This window comes from Olea europaea, chromosome 21 (genome assembly GCF_002742605.1).
Source record: "Olea europaea var. sylvestris chromosome 21, O_europaea_v1, whole genome shotgun sequence".
Lineage (NCBI taxonomy): Eukaryota > Viridiplantae > Streptophyta > Magnoliopsida > Lamiales > Oleaceae > Olea > Olea europaea.
Window position 1 is genome coordinate 16563235 of NC_036257.1, and position 19370 is coordinate 16582604.

General features: G+C 33.9%; 1 protein-coding gene across 1 annotated transcript in view; it reads right to left on the bottom strand.

Moving 5' to 3' along the window:
- The window catches only part of LOC111370932 (60S ribosomal protein L18a-like protein), an 11219-nt gene extending 1111 nt beyond the window's left edge, over positions 1 to 10108 (bottom strand). Inside the window, exons 1-3 of the mRNA XM_022992839.1 lie at positions 9734 to 10108; positions 7156 to 7231; positions 6481 to 6595 (exon numbers count right to left, since the gene is read on the bottom strand). Coding sequence (XP_022848607.1) covers positions 6481 to 6595; positions 7156 to 7231; positions 9734 to 9968 — 426 coding nt within the window. The 5' untranslated portion in view covers positions 9969 to 10108. The remainder of the gene's footprint in view (positions 1 to 6480; positions 6596 to 7155; positions 7232 to 9733) is intronic.
- Positions 10109 to 19370: the final 9262 nt, after the last annotated feature.

Genomic DNA, 19370 nt, shown 5'->3' on the forward strand with positions numbered 1-19370 from the left:
AAGAAAGTTATGGATCCAATTACATCCCACACCACTGAAATGGTAAAGCCTCAAAAGAAAGGTACTACTAAACAGCGCGTGGATGCGCTTGATGAGACAACTACTAGGTTGTGCTATGCTTTGGAAGGTCTCGAGGAAAAAGTCGAGATGACCGAATCCGAGATTCGTAGATTACACTTCCAACTGGATGAAAGCCAAAGGGCTTGCGCAGCAATGACTGAAGCTGCTGCAATCATTCTTGATTTGCAGGATGAAATGGAAGCGTTGAGAGCTCAATTGCGGGTACTCCAACGTGTGGTGGGCAATGGGCAAGCTCCCGTACCTGAGTATGCTCCTAGACTCAGAATTCCTGAACCGTGTACCTACGGAGGAGCACGTGATGTAAAAGAAGTCGAAAACTTCTTGTTTGATATGGAACAGTACTTTCTCGCAGTTTCGATCGAAGACAAAGCTAGAATCGTAACCACGGCTACCATGTATCTGGGTGGAGATGCAAAACTATGGTGGAGAACCAAATATGCTGACATTCAGGCCCACGGAGTTTGAATAGATTCTTGGGATCTCCTCAAGGAAGCGATTAGATCGCAGTTTTTCCCGAAAAATGTCGAGTATCAGGCTCGACGGGCACTTCGAGACCTGAAACACACGAGCTCTATCAGGGAGTATGTGAAATCCTTCTCAGGGCATATGCTGAATATTCGAGATATGTCGGAAAAGGATAAGCTCTTCACCTTTATGGAAGGGTTGAAATCGTGGACACGCACGGGACTTCAAAGACAGAAGGTTGCTAATTTGAGCATGGCCATGGGAGCCGCTGAATGCTTGAGCGACTACCAAACAGAATCTAGAAAAAATCGACCTTCGAGGAGTAATCAAGCAATTGGAGGTGGTAACAAATCTTACAGACCCAAATGCGGGAGAGCGTTACTCTCATAATAGAGAAGGAGCCTATCAAAGCACCCGTGGCTTTCAGGGAAACTATCATAATAGCCGTCAAGGAAATTTTAACGGCGGCAACAGTAACTACTGGAACAAAGGAAAAGCAATGGAGGGCCGAACTGATGCCACTCTCAAATTGAAGTGCTTTTTATGTGAATGACCGCATCGGGTGTCGGAGTGTCCTCAAAAGCGGATGGTAAATGCATATTGTCAGTTAGCAAGTGGCGGGTCAAGTTCAAAGCAAGAGGCCCCGCAGACTAATTGTCATAGTGAGACTGACTCTGAAGAGGACGAGGACATAGTTGGGGCATTTTCATATTGGTGCAACACACTATCGCATCGAGTTGTTGAAAAGGATGATGTCTCATTGAAAGAGGCAAAGATGGAAGAAGCGAAGGCTCGAATTTGTAGGGTCAAAGGCTTAATGTACATTAATGTAAAAATCAATGGGAAGCCAATCAGGGCTATGATGGATACTGGTGCTACCCACAACTACCTTGCATGTACCGAAGTAGAGCGGTTCGAACTTCTTCTAGAAAAGGGTAGTGGAAAAGTCAAAGCAATCAGCTCTGCTGCTCAACCAATAGCTGGAGTGGCAAAATTGGTGTTGATCAAAGCAGGTCCTTTCGAGGGAAGGACAAATTTATCTACAGTTCAGATGGATGATTTCAAGCTTATTCTGGGATTGAAATTTCTTCGAGATACTAAGACAGCAGTGTTGCTGTTGTGCATGTGGCTCATATAGAGTGGAACACAGCTCCTGGATCAAATGGGCCGATGCATGGGTATTTTCTGTACGGGCCTTAAAGTCTTATATGGGCCCAGACTAGGGTTAGTATAAATAATATCTTGTAACCCTATTTTTACCAACTGAATAAAGAAATCTCCGCTTCGCTCTCGTGGACGTAGGCACATCGCTGAACTACGTAAAATTTTTGTGTTAATTTTCGTTTTCATCTCTTTAATATTGCGCATAAAATCCAACAGTTGTCATATTCTGATTCGTTAATGATGATGGGTAATAAGCCGTGTGTCATCCCTACACAGGTTGGGAGGATGGGCGAGAAGAGTATCTCAGCCATGCAATTTAGTAAGGGTTTCAAGAGAAATGAACCTCTTTTTTGTGCACTCTTCAATTAGAGGAGATCGAAGAGGCGAATGGTCTTATTCCAAAACTCGTTAAAAGGCTTATTCAGGAATTTGAAGACATCATGCCGAAAGAATTACCACCAAGAAGGACAATTGATCATGAGACTGAACTTATTCCAGGAGCCAAACCTCCCGTCAGGCCACCATACCGTATGTCTCAGCCTGAGCTTGAAGAGCTTAGGAAGCAATTGGGAAAAATGTTGGAGAGTGGAATCATTGTACCTGCGAAGTTGCCATACAGAGCTCCTGTATTATTTCAGAAAAAGGCCGATGGTTCTCTTAGAATATGCTGCGACTATCGAGCCTTGAACAAGATTACTGTAAAGAATAGCTATCTTATCCCACTGGTTGCGGATTGCTTCGATCGACTGAGTCGGGCGAAGTATTACACGAAAATTGATCTTAGGTCCAGATACTGACAAGTTCGGATCAAGGAGGGAGACGAAGCAAAGACTACGGTGGTAACCAGATATGGAACCTTTGAATTTAAAGTGATGCCTTTTGGTTTGACAAACGCTCCAGAAACATTTTGCACTATGATGAATCAGGTACTTCACGGGTTCTTAGATGATTTTGTCGTGGTGTACTTGGATGACATAGTAATCTACAGCAAGACATTGGAGGAACATGTCCAGCATGTGAGGCAAGTTTTTAATCGGCTACGGGAGAATGAACTTTATGCTAAGCCGTCTAAATGCTCATTTGCTCAGACATCTATCAGTGTCTTGGGTCATATCATTGAACAAGAAAAAATCCGCATGGATTCGAAGAAGGTTACAGCCATCAAAGATTGGCAACCACCAAAAACTGTACATGATGTACGTTCATTTTTTGGGTTATGCAATTACTATCGAAGATTTGTGAAAGGCTACTCAAAAATTGCACTGCCACTTACTGAATTGACAAAGAAGGATAACGATTGGGATTGGTCATCCCAATGCCAAGCTGATTTTAAAAGGTTGAAGAAGTTCATGTGGACGAACCCGATTTTAGCTTTATCGGATATGGCTAAGCCATTTGAAATTCATACAGATGATTCAGATTTTGCACTTGGTGGAGTCCTCATGTAAGAAGGACATCCGGTAGCATATGAGAGCCGAACGTTAAACCAGACAGAACGTCGTTACTCGACACATGAAAAGGAATTGTTGACAGTAGTCCATTGTCTCAGAGGATGGCGTCACTATCTGCTTGAGTCTCCATTTATTGTGAAGACAGATAACACTGTAGTTAGTCACTTCATGTCCCAACCAAAACTATCGAACAAACAGGCTTGTTGGTAGGAATTCCTTTCAGAGTTCAATTTTATGTTAGGATATTGTCCCGGCTCTAGTAATCATGTTGCTGATGCTCTTAGTCGACGGACCAATTTAGCTGCCATCTGCTCCGTAGCTGCTCTTTCAGGGAGCGCAGTCTCCACGAACACTAGAGACCAAATTCGGGCACTTATGGAGAAGGACCCGACTACCCAATATTTGGTTGACCTCATCAAGCAGGGTAAAACTCAACAATTCTGGCTCGATGGGGAACTAGTGAAGACAAAGGGAGTCGCCTATATGTTCCTAAGGGCGGAGATCTGAGGAAATCACTAATTACAGGATGCCATGACACAATTTGGGCAGGGCATCCCGAAGAGGAACGCATTTGTGCACTACTGCAATGTGCATACTACTGGCCTCAAATGCGGGACGACATTGCAACATATGTAAAAACCTGTCTTATTTGTCAGCAAAATAAGACAGATCATCAGAAAAAGGCGGGCTTGCTGGAGCCCCTTTTCGTCCCAACCCGGCCATTCGAAAGTGTATCGATGGACTACATTATTGGGTTGCCAAAAGTTGAGGATTTTGGCAATATCATTGTCGTGGTGGACCGTCTATCAAAATATGCAACTTTCATTGCAGCACCTAAGTATGTATCTACAGAAGAGACAGTTCAACTCTTCTTCAAACATATTGTCAAATACTTGGGGCTGCCTAAAGACATCGTCAGTGATCGAAATCCTCATTTCACTGGCATATGTTGGACTGAGTTGTTCAAACTTCTTGGTTCAACTTTGAACATGAGTTCTAGTTTTCACCCACAATCTGACGGACAGACGGATCGCTTCAATTCTATGCTAGAGGAATATTTTCGGCACTTTATCTCTATTTCGCAGAAAAATTGGGTAAAGCTTTTGGATGTGGCCCAAATTTGCTTTAATGCCCAAAAGAGCTCTTCTACCAATAAGAGTCATTTTGAGATTGTTACTGGCCAGCAACCGTTATTCCCTCATACAGTGGATATTGAACGAAGTACCAAATCCCCTCAAGCAAAGAACTTTTCTCAAGAGTGAAAACGAAATATTGAAATTGCTCGGAGTTATCTTGAGAAAGCTCAAAAAGGTATAAAAAGACTGCAGATCTAAAGCGTCATTTCATTGAATTCGATGTTGAAGATCTGGTAATGGTTAAACTTCCCGACAGAAATGTTTACAAACCAACAAGAGGGAAGGACTTAAGATTGTTGCCAAAATACATTGGACCATTACCCATCGTGAAGAGGATTGGAAGAGTTGCATTAAGAGTTGAACTCCCTTCATGGTGTAAAGTCCACAAGATCCTTCATGTTAGTGTGTTGAAGCCATACTTTGCGTATAAGGAGGATGCATCTAGAAATGAGCCAAAGTGACCTGTATTTGAACTGAAGAAAGCTTGAAAGAAGGTTGCTGAAGCTATTCTTGACCATCGAATCACTCGAGCTTCTAGAAAAGATCATCATGAGTACTTGGTCAAATGGATGGGATGCAGCAGCGAGGAGAATACTTGGGAAAGAGAAAAAGATTTCGGAGCCTTCAAACCATTAATTGAAACATATCATGCATTGATGGCACCGAGAACGTCGCCAAAACAAATGGGGGAGAATGTCAAGGACCGCAACTTTACTTAGCCCCTTGACACTATCGCAGCCGCAGTTTGCCCAATTTCGACCGCACATTGTAAATATTACTTCAAGTTTGAGTTGTAATTTTCTTTTCATTGTAATAGTTATTTCAGTTGTAAAATAACTCTGATATTGGTAAACGTTTAGTATGATTCCTCGTCTTTTAAACGTCTACTCCTATCACTTAGGTTTTTGTTCAGAATGCTATTATAAGGGGTATTAGTCATTCAAAAATCTTTCAAACTCACTGATATCCGCCCCTTGCACCAACAATTGTAATTTTCTGCTTTCATCAACTGTAATATTCAGTTTTCATCAATCAATGTTCAATTTACTTTCAATGTATTCAAATTCTCTATTGTAAACTTTCTACAAAATTGTAATCAAATTTTCTTTCGTCTCGACACAACCGAGAAAAGGCGGAAGGTAGTCTAGCGGAGCAGACTACTACCGCACGGTGTCTCTTTCTGTGCCAAGAAGAAAGGCACCCCGTGCCGTGAAACCAAGTCTTGGTCAATTCCCAACTTTCTATTCTCTCGTGGAGAAACCAATTCTTCATTTACATCTTTTACATCATCTATATTCCCTTCTTATCTTTAAAATCAATTAAATAATCACTTATAATTAACATGTGACCACTACGTTGGTGGCTTCAACACCCAAAACAATTTCTGATAGTATCTTAACATAAAAATTAGGCAAAATTTTGGAGATACTTTTTATTTTCAAAGAGCGTATTTAGCAATTTAAAGAGCACCTATAAATTTAGAGGGCAACAAATTTTAAGTGTTCCAAGAGGCTCTTTATTTCTATCAATTACTTTTACGACTCCTAAAAAATATTTATTATTTTTCTCTATCTTTTGTTCTTACTGGCTTCTCTCCAAATTATTAACCTATTTTTCTACATTGAAAATTAAAATAATTTGAGTGCATTTAATTAGAAAGAGCGACTTTGGCTCTCCAAATTTGAAGGATCAAACTCACACTCTATTTTCAAATGTCAATAGTTTTTTGGAGCAAAATTTTAAAGATTGACTCTTTAAAATAGATAAAATCTTATGTTTAAAGAGTTTCTTTGAAATGCTCTAAGTATACTAGGTGTCTAACATAACTTAACCTTCAAGGGTAGATGGAGTGGGAACCCACTATTGTCATTACTAATTTTTATGAAATAAGCATCTCTCTTCACCATCCAGTCAGTTCTTTTCTGCACTTTAATCTATGTGACATTTCTTAATGAAAGAAATTATACTCATGCATCTCTAGTTTTTGATGATAGGTCCAATGTGTACAAAGCAACACAATTAAGAAAAGTAACTTTGAAGAAGGAAGTGCAGTCGTCATGAAAAAGTTCAGAAGATTGTGCTAAAATAATCCATTTATAATCCTCAGCAAATAAGCAGTAGTAATCCTTAAAGTAGTTCACACTTCAGAACAAGAAATCAAATGTTAAATGGTGAACACTTACAGCAAGAGTGCATGCAATAAGTCCAGGTTTTTCTCTATAATCCACCCTCACACATAACAGTATAAAAGCTCCAATGTACCATGGTATAGCACCAAGAATGAAACCAATTATGAACCTTGAAAACAAATTCAAATAAAATCAGTCAATAACGCACATTTAGAAGAGATTAACAAATTATGCATGCAATAATATAAACTATATAATCATTAGATAGCCCTGACAAATTTTTACTCTAAATTCAGCATTAAAGAGACAGTAAATTTGCAGTAAAGGTAAAAACTTGTAACAACCAAATATTAAGAACTTGGCAAATTGCCTCGCCTCCAATTTGCAGCACTTCCTAGTAATCAACCACATTTCTTAACAATAGATTGAGTTTTTTGAATCATTATTTTCTCAATCAGAGCTATGGCTATTTTCCCTTTACAGCATTTGAACTGGTACCTTGGTGCCAGTTGATATTCATAAACCGTGAAAAAATATAGAAAATTTGACTACACAACAGAAGCATAAATAATTGAACTACTTTGAAAGGGGAAAATTGCTAATCCAGCAAACAGCTCATAGAGTGGAATATCTATAACTATTTGAAGAGTTCACTAAAATGGGTTATCCTCAATTAAAGAGAGAAAAATCATTGATCAATAGACTGTAGAAGTGAGAATAAGAACTTACAAGAACCATCCAATCCCAATACCACAACAAGGAAGCCGATGCTCTCTAAAGGGTTGCCCTTCAGCAACAGCATAACCTAGAATAGCAAGAACGGAAAAGGAGTTAAAAGATAATACAAAACATAAAATAGTAGTCCTCTAAAGAAGTGCATATGGAACATTGCATCTATGAACAATATTAGCTTTCCAGGATGTCTGATAACATGCATATTTGAGGAGTAGTAGAATGATTTTCACATGCATCGCCAAAAACATCGATGCACAGCATGAACTTCAAAACTATGTTGCGGTGTTAGTAGGTGACCAAGGACAAATACAAAACCAATAAAGCACAAGGAAAAAAACCAATGTCAAAAGGTTAGAATCCATACAAACTTGTCCAAAATGATCGTTCTCATTTTCCTCAACTTTGAGTGGTAATTCGGGTAAAAGAAAAAAAAAAAAAAAAAAAAAAGCATGCCATAAACACCATACCCTCGTCTTCTTACAGTCAAGTTAAACTGAAGATTTTGATCATGTGATTCAGTGAATTTCCAGGCAAGATTCCTTCTTAGCAAACTATATAGAACTTGTAATAAAGTGAAATCACCAATGACAGCACCTGACAAAGCCAATAGCGCCATCCGTCGTGTGTGGAATAACTAGGGGTGGGCAAAACCCAAGCCAACCCACGAAAACCGCCCAAGCCGACTGGTTTGGGTCGGTTTTTTTATGTTTTTGAGCGGGTTTCGGGTAATGGGTTATGATGTTGGGTCAGTTTGGGTCGGGTGGCGGGTTAAACCAAAAAACCCGAAAGAACCAGAACCCAAACCGACCCAACCCACAAAAATTAAGTGAAAAAAATGACATACTATAAAAGGAAAAGAAACCCTAAAATTTCACTTTACTTCTTCACAGCCGCAAGACCCGACACGAAGCCCTTATCTCTCTCGGTATCTCCTGTCATTTTCTCTCAAAATCGCCGAAGAGCTACGTTTTTCAGTTACTGGTTACTCAACAAAGGTCAATAACCGACTTTCTTTTTATGTTTATTTCAATTTCCTACCTTTGACATTTCATTCAGAGGATTTATACGTATATATTACAGTGTACTTCAAACCCATTTTGATAAGAAGTAAGATTTAATTGTAACTCAAAAATACAAGTAAGATTTAAATTTAAGTGCAAAAGATAGCATTTAACTTCTTTTTCTGTTTGGTTGGCAAGGGTCCAGATCCTCTTTCTTGTTAGAAAATTTATGCAATCAGTCCCTGATCATTCGAGCTTTTCAAAAATTCATCCCAACATATATAATCGAAAATTATCAATCCCGCCGTAAATTCCAATTGCCTTTCATCATTTTTACATATTTCTATCTAGTTTAACATTAAACTTTCCATAAGAAAGATGCACAATCTTACTTTCACCTGTAAAGATGGCTACACATTATCCTTAACCCAACTTTATTTGTATTTTATTTACGGGCAAACCAAACTTTATTACTGGACTTTCACCTGTAAAGATGGAGTGTATTTACTAGACTTTTGTGGCTTCTGGGCTTTATTTTAGCATACTACCTTTTATTTTTGTATCATTCATTCTCTGGTAAAGATCTTCATCATGCAATCGATCGGCCACTTAGCAATGTATGCCTGTAAAATATGAAGATCAAATATACCATTAAGGCATTCACTGCATACTTTTACGTTCACACACACATGCATTATTAGCTTAAGCTATTTGTCCATGTCCACAGTTCAATGCTCTATAGATGTGATTGGTTTTAGATGGATTAGGTTACTTTCTCTTGACATTCAGAATCTACTCCTGTAATTGATTAGGAGGAATTGCCACTAGATATTATGCATCATTCCTATTTCTCTTGTTTTGTTGCGTTCCCTTGCAGGCATTTCTTCTTCACGGCAATATTTACAATGGATGATAGCCCTTTTGAGATGCAAAGCTTCTAAAGGATCTTTTTTTTTTCTTTTTTCTTTTTTTTTGTTTATGCAACTGTAAAAAGTTTACTGTCTGTAGTAATTTTGAAGTTTATTGACATTGGTAACTGTATGTTGTAGTTGGGTGAATATTTATTCGGATGGTTGTACCCCTATTAAATATTAATCTTATTTGGATGATGTATCGGTTTTATTTGAGTATATTTTATTACACTTTGTGCAAACCGATCAACCCGACCGAGACTTGATTGGGATAGGTTGGGTTGGGTTCCAATATTTAATTGGGTTGGGTTGGTTTGATTTAAAATGGATTTATCTTTTCCTGATGCAACTAATCAATGTATTATGTATCAACTAAAAGAACAAAGTAGGGATTTGTCTTTTCCTGATGCAACGAATCAATATATCAACTTTCCCAGGTACTTCTTTCATAAACATTAAATACATCAACAGAACAAAAAAATTATAATCCAACTAATAACAAGTTGCAGAATAAACATTGGCCTGTTACATGAATCTTTTATTTCCTTTCGGTTAGATTCATTGCAACAAAAAGTTAAAATTCAACCAAGATATTCTAAATCATCATCGGTATGTACATCAAGATATCATAATAAAAGTTTCGAATCCAATCAACAGTACCAGGAACAGTTTGATATCCGTGAGGATAGTAATGAGGCGGAGCACCGGAGAGGCCGGCAGGAGGCATGGGCTGAGGGAAACCGATGACATGGTGAGACGTTGGAGGAGGAGAGACAGCAGGTTGAGGCTGATAATTTGCCACGCCTTGGAAGGTCCCGTAATAATAATTAGGCGGAGGCTGCTCGGCGATTGCCGTCGCGACGCCTCTGCTTTTCCCTCCGCCTTCTTCGGCCATCCTTGATATTACGAATCGGAGGGGTTGGGATTCAGGTGTTCAAAGCTACGTCGTTTAATTATTTGATTGATAAACGGTTCCGAATTGAAAGCCTGCTCGCCGGTTTACCTGGGTCAAGCCGTTCCGATCCAAATTCTGGGTTGGATTTCTACGCTACATATAATATAAAATAGGGAACGTGGGTTTAGTTTTCATTTTTGTCAAACTCGTTTTCACATTTAGTTTGACAATAGAAAAAATTCTATTCAACAATATTGTAAGACTCTTTTTCCTAATGCTCACGCTATTAATTATCAATCATATTTTATATAAAATTATTGTAAATAAAAAAAAAACATATTCACTCCATGCATGAAGAAAAAAATTTACGTCAGACCACATAATTTTTTGAGCAAAATGATATATTGAGAAAATTATTGTGAAAAAATAATAAATAGTAATAAAATAATTAATTTTTTTAAGAAAAATAACTTATACGCATTTTTTAACACATACGTTTAACGTCTGTTTAATTGTTTTCGATATTCATTTAGATCATTTGATGTGTCTATGAAATAGTTCTTGAAATGAGTTTCGAGAGAATGTAAAATATTTATCGATTCGACTATCGTACAATCGTTAATAAATTTTTAAAGTTGGCTTATTATCGAAAATTTTGAAATATAGTTTAAAAATGCATATTTTGACGTCCCGTAATATTTGCTACGATTAACCGTTTCATACACCATTAACGACGTGCAATACTATGCCGCGAGCACTTCAAAATGATATTAAGAATGTAATATTTCGATTTCGTTTGATATCCCATAATAAGTCTGAAAATGAAATACATTTTTTATTAATATTTAATTAAAAAATTAAATATATTTAAATATTTAATTAAAAATGTTGGAGTTAATATTTTTTATCTATAAGTAATTTTTACAATTATAATTTTTGTATTACTTTTAATTAACTTGAAGTAATTTGTTTACTAATAAGTAACTTTTTACGTTCTAGATAGTTTAATCTTTTTATTAATATTTAATTTTAAAAACTAAATATATCTAAATATTTATACTAAAAAAATTTTAAGTTCACATTTTTTTTTATATAAGTAGCTTTTGCAATTATAAGAGAATGAGGGATATATATATATATATATATAAATTCTCACGCTATTAACTATCAATCATATCTTATATATTTAACTTTTAAAATTATATTGATAAAAAAAATTATAGTAAAAAAAAAATATTCACTCCGTGCATAAAAAAAAATTTACGTCATATCACATAATTTTTTTTGAGCAAAATGATGTATTGAGAAAATTGTTGCAGAAAAATAATAAATAGAAATAAAATAATTAATTTTTTAAAAAAAACGACTTATACGCATTTTTTAACACATAAATTTAATGTTCGTTTAACTATTTTCGATATTCATTTAGATCATTCGATGTGTCTATGATATAGTTCTTGAAATGAGTTTCGAGAGAATGTAAAACATTTATCGATTCGACTATCGTACAATCGTCAATGATTTTTTACAGTTAGCTTATTATCGAAAATTTCGAAATATAGTTTGAAAATACCTATTTTGACTTCCCGTAACATTTGCTACGATTAGCCGTTTCACGTACCGTTAACGACGTGCAATACTATGCCACGAGTACTTCAAAATGATATTAAGAATGTAATATTTCGATTTCATTTGATATCCTGTAATAAGCCTGGAAATGAACACAAAAACATAAGTTAAAAAAAAAAGAAATTTATGCGTGCGGGGAGTCCCCGCACCAATGTGCATTTTTTTTTTTAGTTTTATTTGTAGTACATTTTTTATTAATATTTAATTAAAAAAATTAAATGTATCTAAATATTTACTTAAAAATGTTGAAGTTAATATTTTTTACCTATAAGTAACTTTTACAATTATAATTTTTATTACTTTTAAATAACTTGAAGTGATTTTATTACTTATAAGTAACTTTTTACGTACTAGATAGTTTAATCTTTTTATTAATATTTAATTTTAAAAACTAAATATATCTAAATATTTATACTAAAAAAATTTTAAGTTCACATTTTTTTTTTTTATATAAGTAGCTTTTGCAATTATAAGAGAATGAGGGATTAATATTTTTTTTTGTTTTACCTATAAGTAGCTTTTACAATTATATGTTTTTTTTATTTTAAATAACTTGAAGTGATTTTTTTTACTTATAAATAATTTTTTATCTTTTAAATAGTGTAATATCTTCTTTTACTTTTAAATCACTTAATCGATTTGGGAATTGGTTTGACAACAGAAAAAATTCTATTCAAAAATACTGTAAAATTTTGTCACACGCCATTGTCCACTGCAATATTTCTTTTTTGCTTTGAATGTAACACATCATGCTCTTTCCCCTAATTCTCACGCTATTAACTATCAACCATATCTTATATATTTAAATTTTTAAAATTATATTAATAAACAAAATTATTGTAAATAAAATGTAAAAAAAAAAAAAAATACATATTCACTCCGTGCATGGAGAAAAAAATTTACGTCATACCAAATAATTTTTTTTTAGCAAAATGATGTATTGAGAATTGTTGCGAAAAAATAATAAATAGTAATAAAATAATTATTTTTTTTAAGAAAAACGACTTATACGCATTTTTTAACAAATACGTTTAATATCCATTTAACTATTTTCGATATTTATTTAGATCATTCGATGTGTTTATGATATAGTTCTTGAAATGAGTTTCGAGAGAATGTAAAACATTTATCGATTCAACTATCATACAATCGTCAATAAATTTTTAAGTTTAGCTTATTATCAAAAATTTCGAAATATAATTTGAAAATGCCTATTTTGACGTCCCATAACATTTGCTACGATTAGTCATTTCACATACCGTTAATGACGTACAATACTATGCTGCGTGTACTTCAAAATGATATTAAGAATGTAATATTTGAATTTCGTTTGATATCCCGTAATGAGCCTGAAAATGAACAAAAATACATAAGTTTACAAAAAAAAAAAAAACTTTTATTTGTAGTACATTTTTTATTAATTTTAATTTAAAAAAATTAAATGCATCTAAATATGTATGCACTTAATAAAAAGAGGCAATGAGCTTTTTACCGTTCATTTTTCTGCCTTCCTTTTCACACTTTAACTAGATAATTACTGTTCACTAACCAGTTTCTTTCAATACACAAAATATCTTTTCAACAAGTGCTTTAATGGCTCACTTCTCCCACACGATTCAACATTTTAACCTCCTTCCTTTCCCTTTTCCTTTTCCTATGTGGAGATAGGTTTTACAGCGTAATGAGGGCTTGTCAGAGTCGAGATAACCCTAATTTTATTCCTTCCCTCTCCTTCGTAGAAAAGGCCGTAGCTCCCTTTCGTTCCATTAGAATTCCCATTTGCCGTAACCACAACAGCAAAGTCTATGTCAAGTAAGTTTCTATTTTCTTTTGATTTTGGGATCTCGTTCATTGCTTCTTTTTTAAAAGGAAGCGAGGATCTTTGGTAAGTTTTTTTATTCCGTTTGCACAAGCTGTTGAAGTTATTAATTTTCATTTCAGTATTGTTTTAGGTTTAACAACACACTGTTTGGGGTTCTGATACAAGAGGATCTGCTCTATTGAAGTTCAAGGGTTCAATTTTAAACTCTTCTAGTGTCTTTACGGGATCATTGTTCCTCAATCGAGGTTTCTTGTGATTCGATTTGTCAGGTGGTGACATTGAATATTTGTCAAGCAAAGGTTTTTGAGTTATGTAATTGAGATTGACTGGGTTATTTGTTTCATTTGTAGCTTAAGGTATAGTGTTGTATCAAGTGATGGCTCGAAATGTGCAACAATGCCTGAAGTGAAAATTCCTTTTGATTTCTGGTTTGATAAGGCGTTAAACCTCAATTTTGTGCACTATTTAGATTAATGTTGAATTTTTATATGGTTGATCTACTCAATATGATGTTGAAAAGAGAATTAGGATCCATAATTTGCTAGCTGAAATTAGTGTAGACTCATAGCGTATTAAGTGAATCAAGTTATGCGACGATCAAAATATGGGTATTTGGGATCCTCTAACACGTTTAAAGGAGTGCCTGTTAAATTTCAGTTAAATCTGGAATGCTGTTTGGATTTATTAGTCATCAAATTCAATTCTGATTTCCAATTTTATTCCGTTTCAAGTTTTAATTCTGAATATCATCTTTGACTTTGTTTAGTATTAAACTTATGGAAATTAGTGTATTAGCCTTTTTCCTCTAATTCTTGGAGACAAAATACTTATTATATCACTTTATGAAACGGCAACCCATGTCTTATGTTCAATGCCAAATCAGTTTGATTGTAATGGTGGGATCTATGGTCAAAATGTCCTTTTTCATTTTTCTTTTGGAACTCTTGGTGAGCTTTTAGTACATGGTGCTACTCTTGATTTTATAACTTTCAGATTATATCTTTTACATGGATGCATTTTTGTTCCTATTGTTTTGACTAATTAACTTCTGTGATATTCAATGCAAGAGCACACTTGATACTTCTTTGGTAGTGACACTACTTGGCTCTTCTTTGCCAACTTGCCACTCTATTACTTTTATGAAATGGCCTCGCCAAGGTAAGCCCTTGTGGTTTCTATTTATAACCTTCTTGTGTCTTGACGCAAGTCATTTTTATTCCCTTTATATTGTCACGTAATCTCGTTGTTGAGCCTACTTGAGCAAACTATGGGGCAAATGGTTTGTGAAAATTGCAGTTTACTTGTCCTATTAGTGAATTTATGAGGCATTTCATGAAACTATCTAGCAGTTTTGTAAACTATGTAGTATCTGCATCATGTTGTTAATGGTGTTAATGAGGAGAAAATAAACTTGATTTTAAATGACATAGATGAGGAACAGATTCAACTTTCAAGAGTTAATTGCTGAAAGTGTTATAATATTATCGTGTTTGTAGAAAATGTATTTAATTTTTAAAAATATTTATTCTTAATGGTGCAGGGAATTAGCATATTCTGGAATAGTAATTGGAATGAAAAAGGGAGTGAAACAAAGTCCATTCTTTTATGAATTTAGGTAGGGAAAGTCGAAGAAGGTGCAACATGAAGGGCCCAATGGAGACTTGGCTGCTATACTTCAAAGGGATGTCTTGGAGACCAATCCTGGTATCAGATAGGATGATGTGGTTGGGTTGAGCGAAGCAAAAAGACTTTTAGAAAAAGCCGTGGTTCTTCCACTGTGGATGCCTGAGTATTTCCAGGTATCAGATATTAGTTGAAGCTGAGTAATTTACTTCGATTTCGTTTAACCCCTTAGTATTCTAAATATGCCGTTGTTTTGTTACTATGGATTTTATGATGAATGCCTGGGGAAATGAGTTCATTAAGTCCAATCCTGATTTGCCTGCAAAAGTGATTTTCATTTACTTGTATTGTTCGTACCCCATTGTATTTAGTAAATTTAATAATTGATTTTAGAAGATTTTTATAATTTGCATCAAATTAAGATTAATATGTTTTAAAAGATGAAAACCGAAGAATTTTATTCCTTAGCAATGAGATCTCGGTAAGATGGAGGAACAATATTGACAAATTATTTAAAACAAGGCATAGCATGAATATTTGGTGTTTGATTAAGTCCACTATAGATAGGAATTTTATTATACTATAAGAATCCAATTTTTATCGGAGATTGATTGTATAAAGAGGACAAGGATAACAAAAAAATTAGCCTCGATGGAATTGGAAATATTTGAGCGAGGTGAGTATTCATGTACATAATAGAGAATCACTTCTTATTTGCTTCTGTTTCAATTATTATTGATTTGCTTTTGAATTAATAAATAATAATATTGACAATGAGCAATTTCTATTGTGAAAGAGGAAGCCAACAAAATAGGATAATGAGCTTCCAATACGTAGTTTTCATTACGCTTCATTCAATTCTTACTTTATGTTGCAAATAAAATATTCCCCTAATCATATTTGATTTGTTACAATTCTCTACTTTGTTGGCTAGGAAAGATATATTTGAGTTGGAATAATTTTATTTAGTCTCTCCTATTGATATGTGCTTCAGTTATATATGGAAAAGGCAGTGTACATAATGCCCCTTTTGTTTCCTTTTATCAACTCAAGTGACATCTACCTACTGTGATAATGAAACAACACTTTCAGCTATTGGAAGTGGGTATGCTGTCTAAGTCTTTCTGCATGTCTCTTGTTTTCATTCGCGTTGGGAAGATCACCAAGCAAGGAGCAAGTAGCTTCTTATGTCCCAACACCTGTAAGGTAGTTCTCTTCATTTTATTACTCTACTATTGCATGTGAGTTGATTTTTCCTCTATTATAGTATCTACAGTCTTGTAAAGTAATTATTTTTATTCAGTGAACTAACTAGGGAATGTAATATTTGAGAGATAAAATTAGGTCTTTATTTTTTTAATTTTTTAATTTTTTGTTTTAGGGGGGAGGTTTGGAATAAGTACAAATTTGGGTTAGGAGAAAAAATTAGCTGACTTTCATCCTAAAAGTGAATTTATATATTGTGTGATATAGATCCTTGTTGTCAGACTTACACCTCTAAGTACAGGAGAAGGATGTAAAATCATTTAGGAGCATATGAACAGTAAGAAAAGGTTGCTAGAGCTTATAATTTAGCATCATTGAAATACTGGGGATCGTCTGCAACTACAAATTTTCTTGTGAGTTCTTCAATGGGAATGTTTGACCCTCTTGATTTTTTTGCCTTGTTGAAAATGTTATATATTGTTACACAAGATGCTTTTATTTACATTCCTTCTCTTATAAAGAGCTACTAACGATAAAATATATATAGGAGCAAGTGCTTTACCTGTCATTCAAACGCAAGCTACATGAACATCGACCAACTCATATTAAGCTTTTTTTCTTCTTACAAATTTATATCAAGCTTTTTATATCTGGAACCCTATTTAACATACTTTGATTTGGTTGAAAAATGACCTATTAACCTAAGATTGATTTCTCGATGATAATTTTCCTATAAATTTTTTTTTCTGTGGATATTTTTTCTTTTTTCTCTTTCTTTCTTTTTTTATTATTATTATTATTTTTTGGCTATCTCGGGATCTCAGTTGAATTGGATGTCAAGGTCATGTGATTTGAAGCTTTTATAATTAGAGTTAATTAACTATTTTATTGTTACTTTGATCAGGGTTTGCACGATATGCAATAGTATTCGCTTTCCTATCTGTCTCCCTACTTCATTCCTCCCTTGTACAACGTTGTTGCGTGCTTTCGTTGCCCTAACTGCTCTACCTATATTATATACCATTTGAAAGTTGAATTTTGTTTGATATATGTATAAATTGTGTGGATGCATGCATCTTCTTTCTTTTCAAATAATTCATCTCTTGGGATCCAGATTTGCTTTGCTTAAAAAGGAAGGTGCGCTTTTTTCTCTTCTATTGGTGATTTTATTTATTATAATTTCTACCAAAATTTTGCATTTGGCTTCTTTACCAATGTGTTGAGCACCACTTCTTTGACTTAACTTGTAGCAATTCGATATGATAACAATCTTCTAATATCAATTTTCTTTGCTTGGTAACTGTGACCATGGAAAATCTTTGATGAAATTATGGAATTACAGAATTTGGGTTGATCAGAATTCCATTCCTTATTGTTTCTGGAAATGATGCCAAATAAGTAATTAAGGTGGAGTGGGAATTGCGTCAAATACGAGCCTAAGTTCAATCGTCTCAAGTTGGAAGCTTTAACTATATACATGGAATGCAATCAATGCATCTAAATAATCTTGCATGCCTTTGTTGGATATTGATGTTGGTCCCATGATTGAAAAAAGTCAAAAAATATATGATTAGTTAGTCAGTCTCCCTTTATCTACTATAAGTGGATGTTCTGCAATTGTGGCTCCTTAACAATGATAATTTCTTGAGTGTAAAATTATGACTGTGTTGCATAAATGTTTAGTTTTTTCGCTACAACTAATTTCATTTTTTAATGTAACAGGTTAACAGGCACTCGGAATTTCAGGATAGTAGATGGTTCTATTCTATTTCTATTAATGGTGTTAAAGAAAATATTTTCTTTGTATCTTTATGCTCTTGAGATGTTTCGAAACTGTGTTTTATTCTTAAAATCACATGAAAATTTACCTTGTCAAATTGAGTTTATTTTGTTAATCTCATTATCTCCCGTCAACCCTTCAAACTCAACACGTTAATATTACCTGAAGAATAACATAGCCCATGCATTGCATGGGCCAACTACTAGTGTTATTATAAATGTAATGTAATAATCCAATCAATTAATATGTAAAATAATTAAATAAATATTTACATGCAATAAGTCTGTAATCTGTTGAAGTATTTTAATAAATATATGGGAAAAAGTCGATATGTATCTAGGTCCAAATAGGATGATAAAAATTTTGAAAAATTAAAAATCATTTGAAATTACTTTTAAACATATTTGGATAATTTTCTAAAATTATTTAGTCGAACTAGAAGAGCTCTTAGGCCCTTGTTTGAGCCACATTATTTTCATAAAAATATATTTTTAAATAGTATATTGATTGAACATGTGTGATTAAAAAATAAGAAAAAATTTTGAATTTATGTGTAATATTATTTTATTGAAGAATGTATGTAATTGAAATGATGTCAAATCAATATTTAAGAATGTATTATTTATTTATTTTTTTTGAAAAAAAGGTGGGTCAAACAGGATCTAGGTAAAAATGACCTACAGTAATTTATCCTAAAAAATTCTTTACAAAAATAAATAAATAAAGTCCCATCAAACGAGCTAAAATATTATTCCCCTCTTCCCACAATCTAATAACAAATTAATCTCTAATCTTCAAGGTCATGTTCCCCTTGTACCCATATGTTTTAGTTCATTTTGAGTCTTTAGCCATGAGTTTATAGATTGTCTCGATTGTGTTTAATTTGATCTTTACTTTTGCCCGGGAATGCCCAGTGTAACTATATTTTACTTGATTTTTGTAATGTTTGGGTATGCCCACAATATCTATATATGAATTTTTGAGAAATATAATTAAAATTTATCGATAAAAAAAATTAATCTCTAATCTTTTATAACCCTGGAAAAGAAACGAGTTTGACTTTCTCACATTGTTGCACAATTTTTTCTCAAATATATAAATTGATTTAACTTCTTTTAAATTGTCAAGTGATCCTCACGTATTTAATATTATATAATTAATTTTAATTTAGAATTTCAATGTGATACTGAAGTGAAACGTGTTGCAATGTTTACTATGGTTATGCGATAATTACAAAAATTAAAAATAAATAAATAAATTATTATTTGAGACTGATAGTATGCTACAACAAAAAGTATGAATCAGCTTATAAAATTTTTGGATCAATGGTACAATTTTTCCA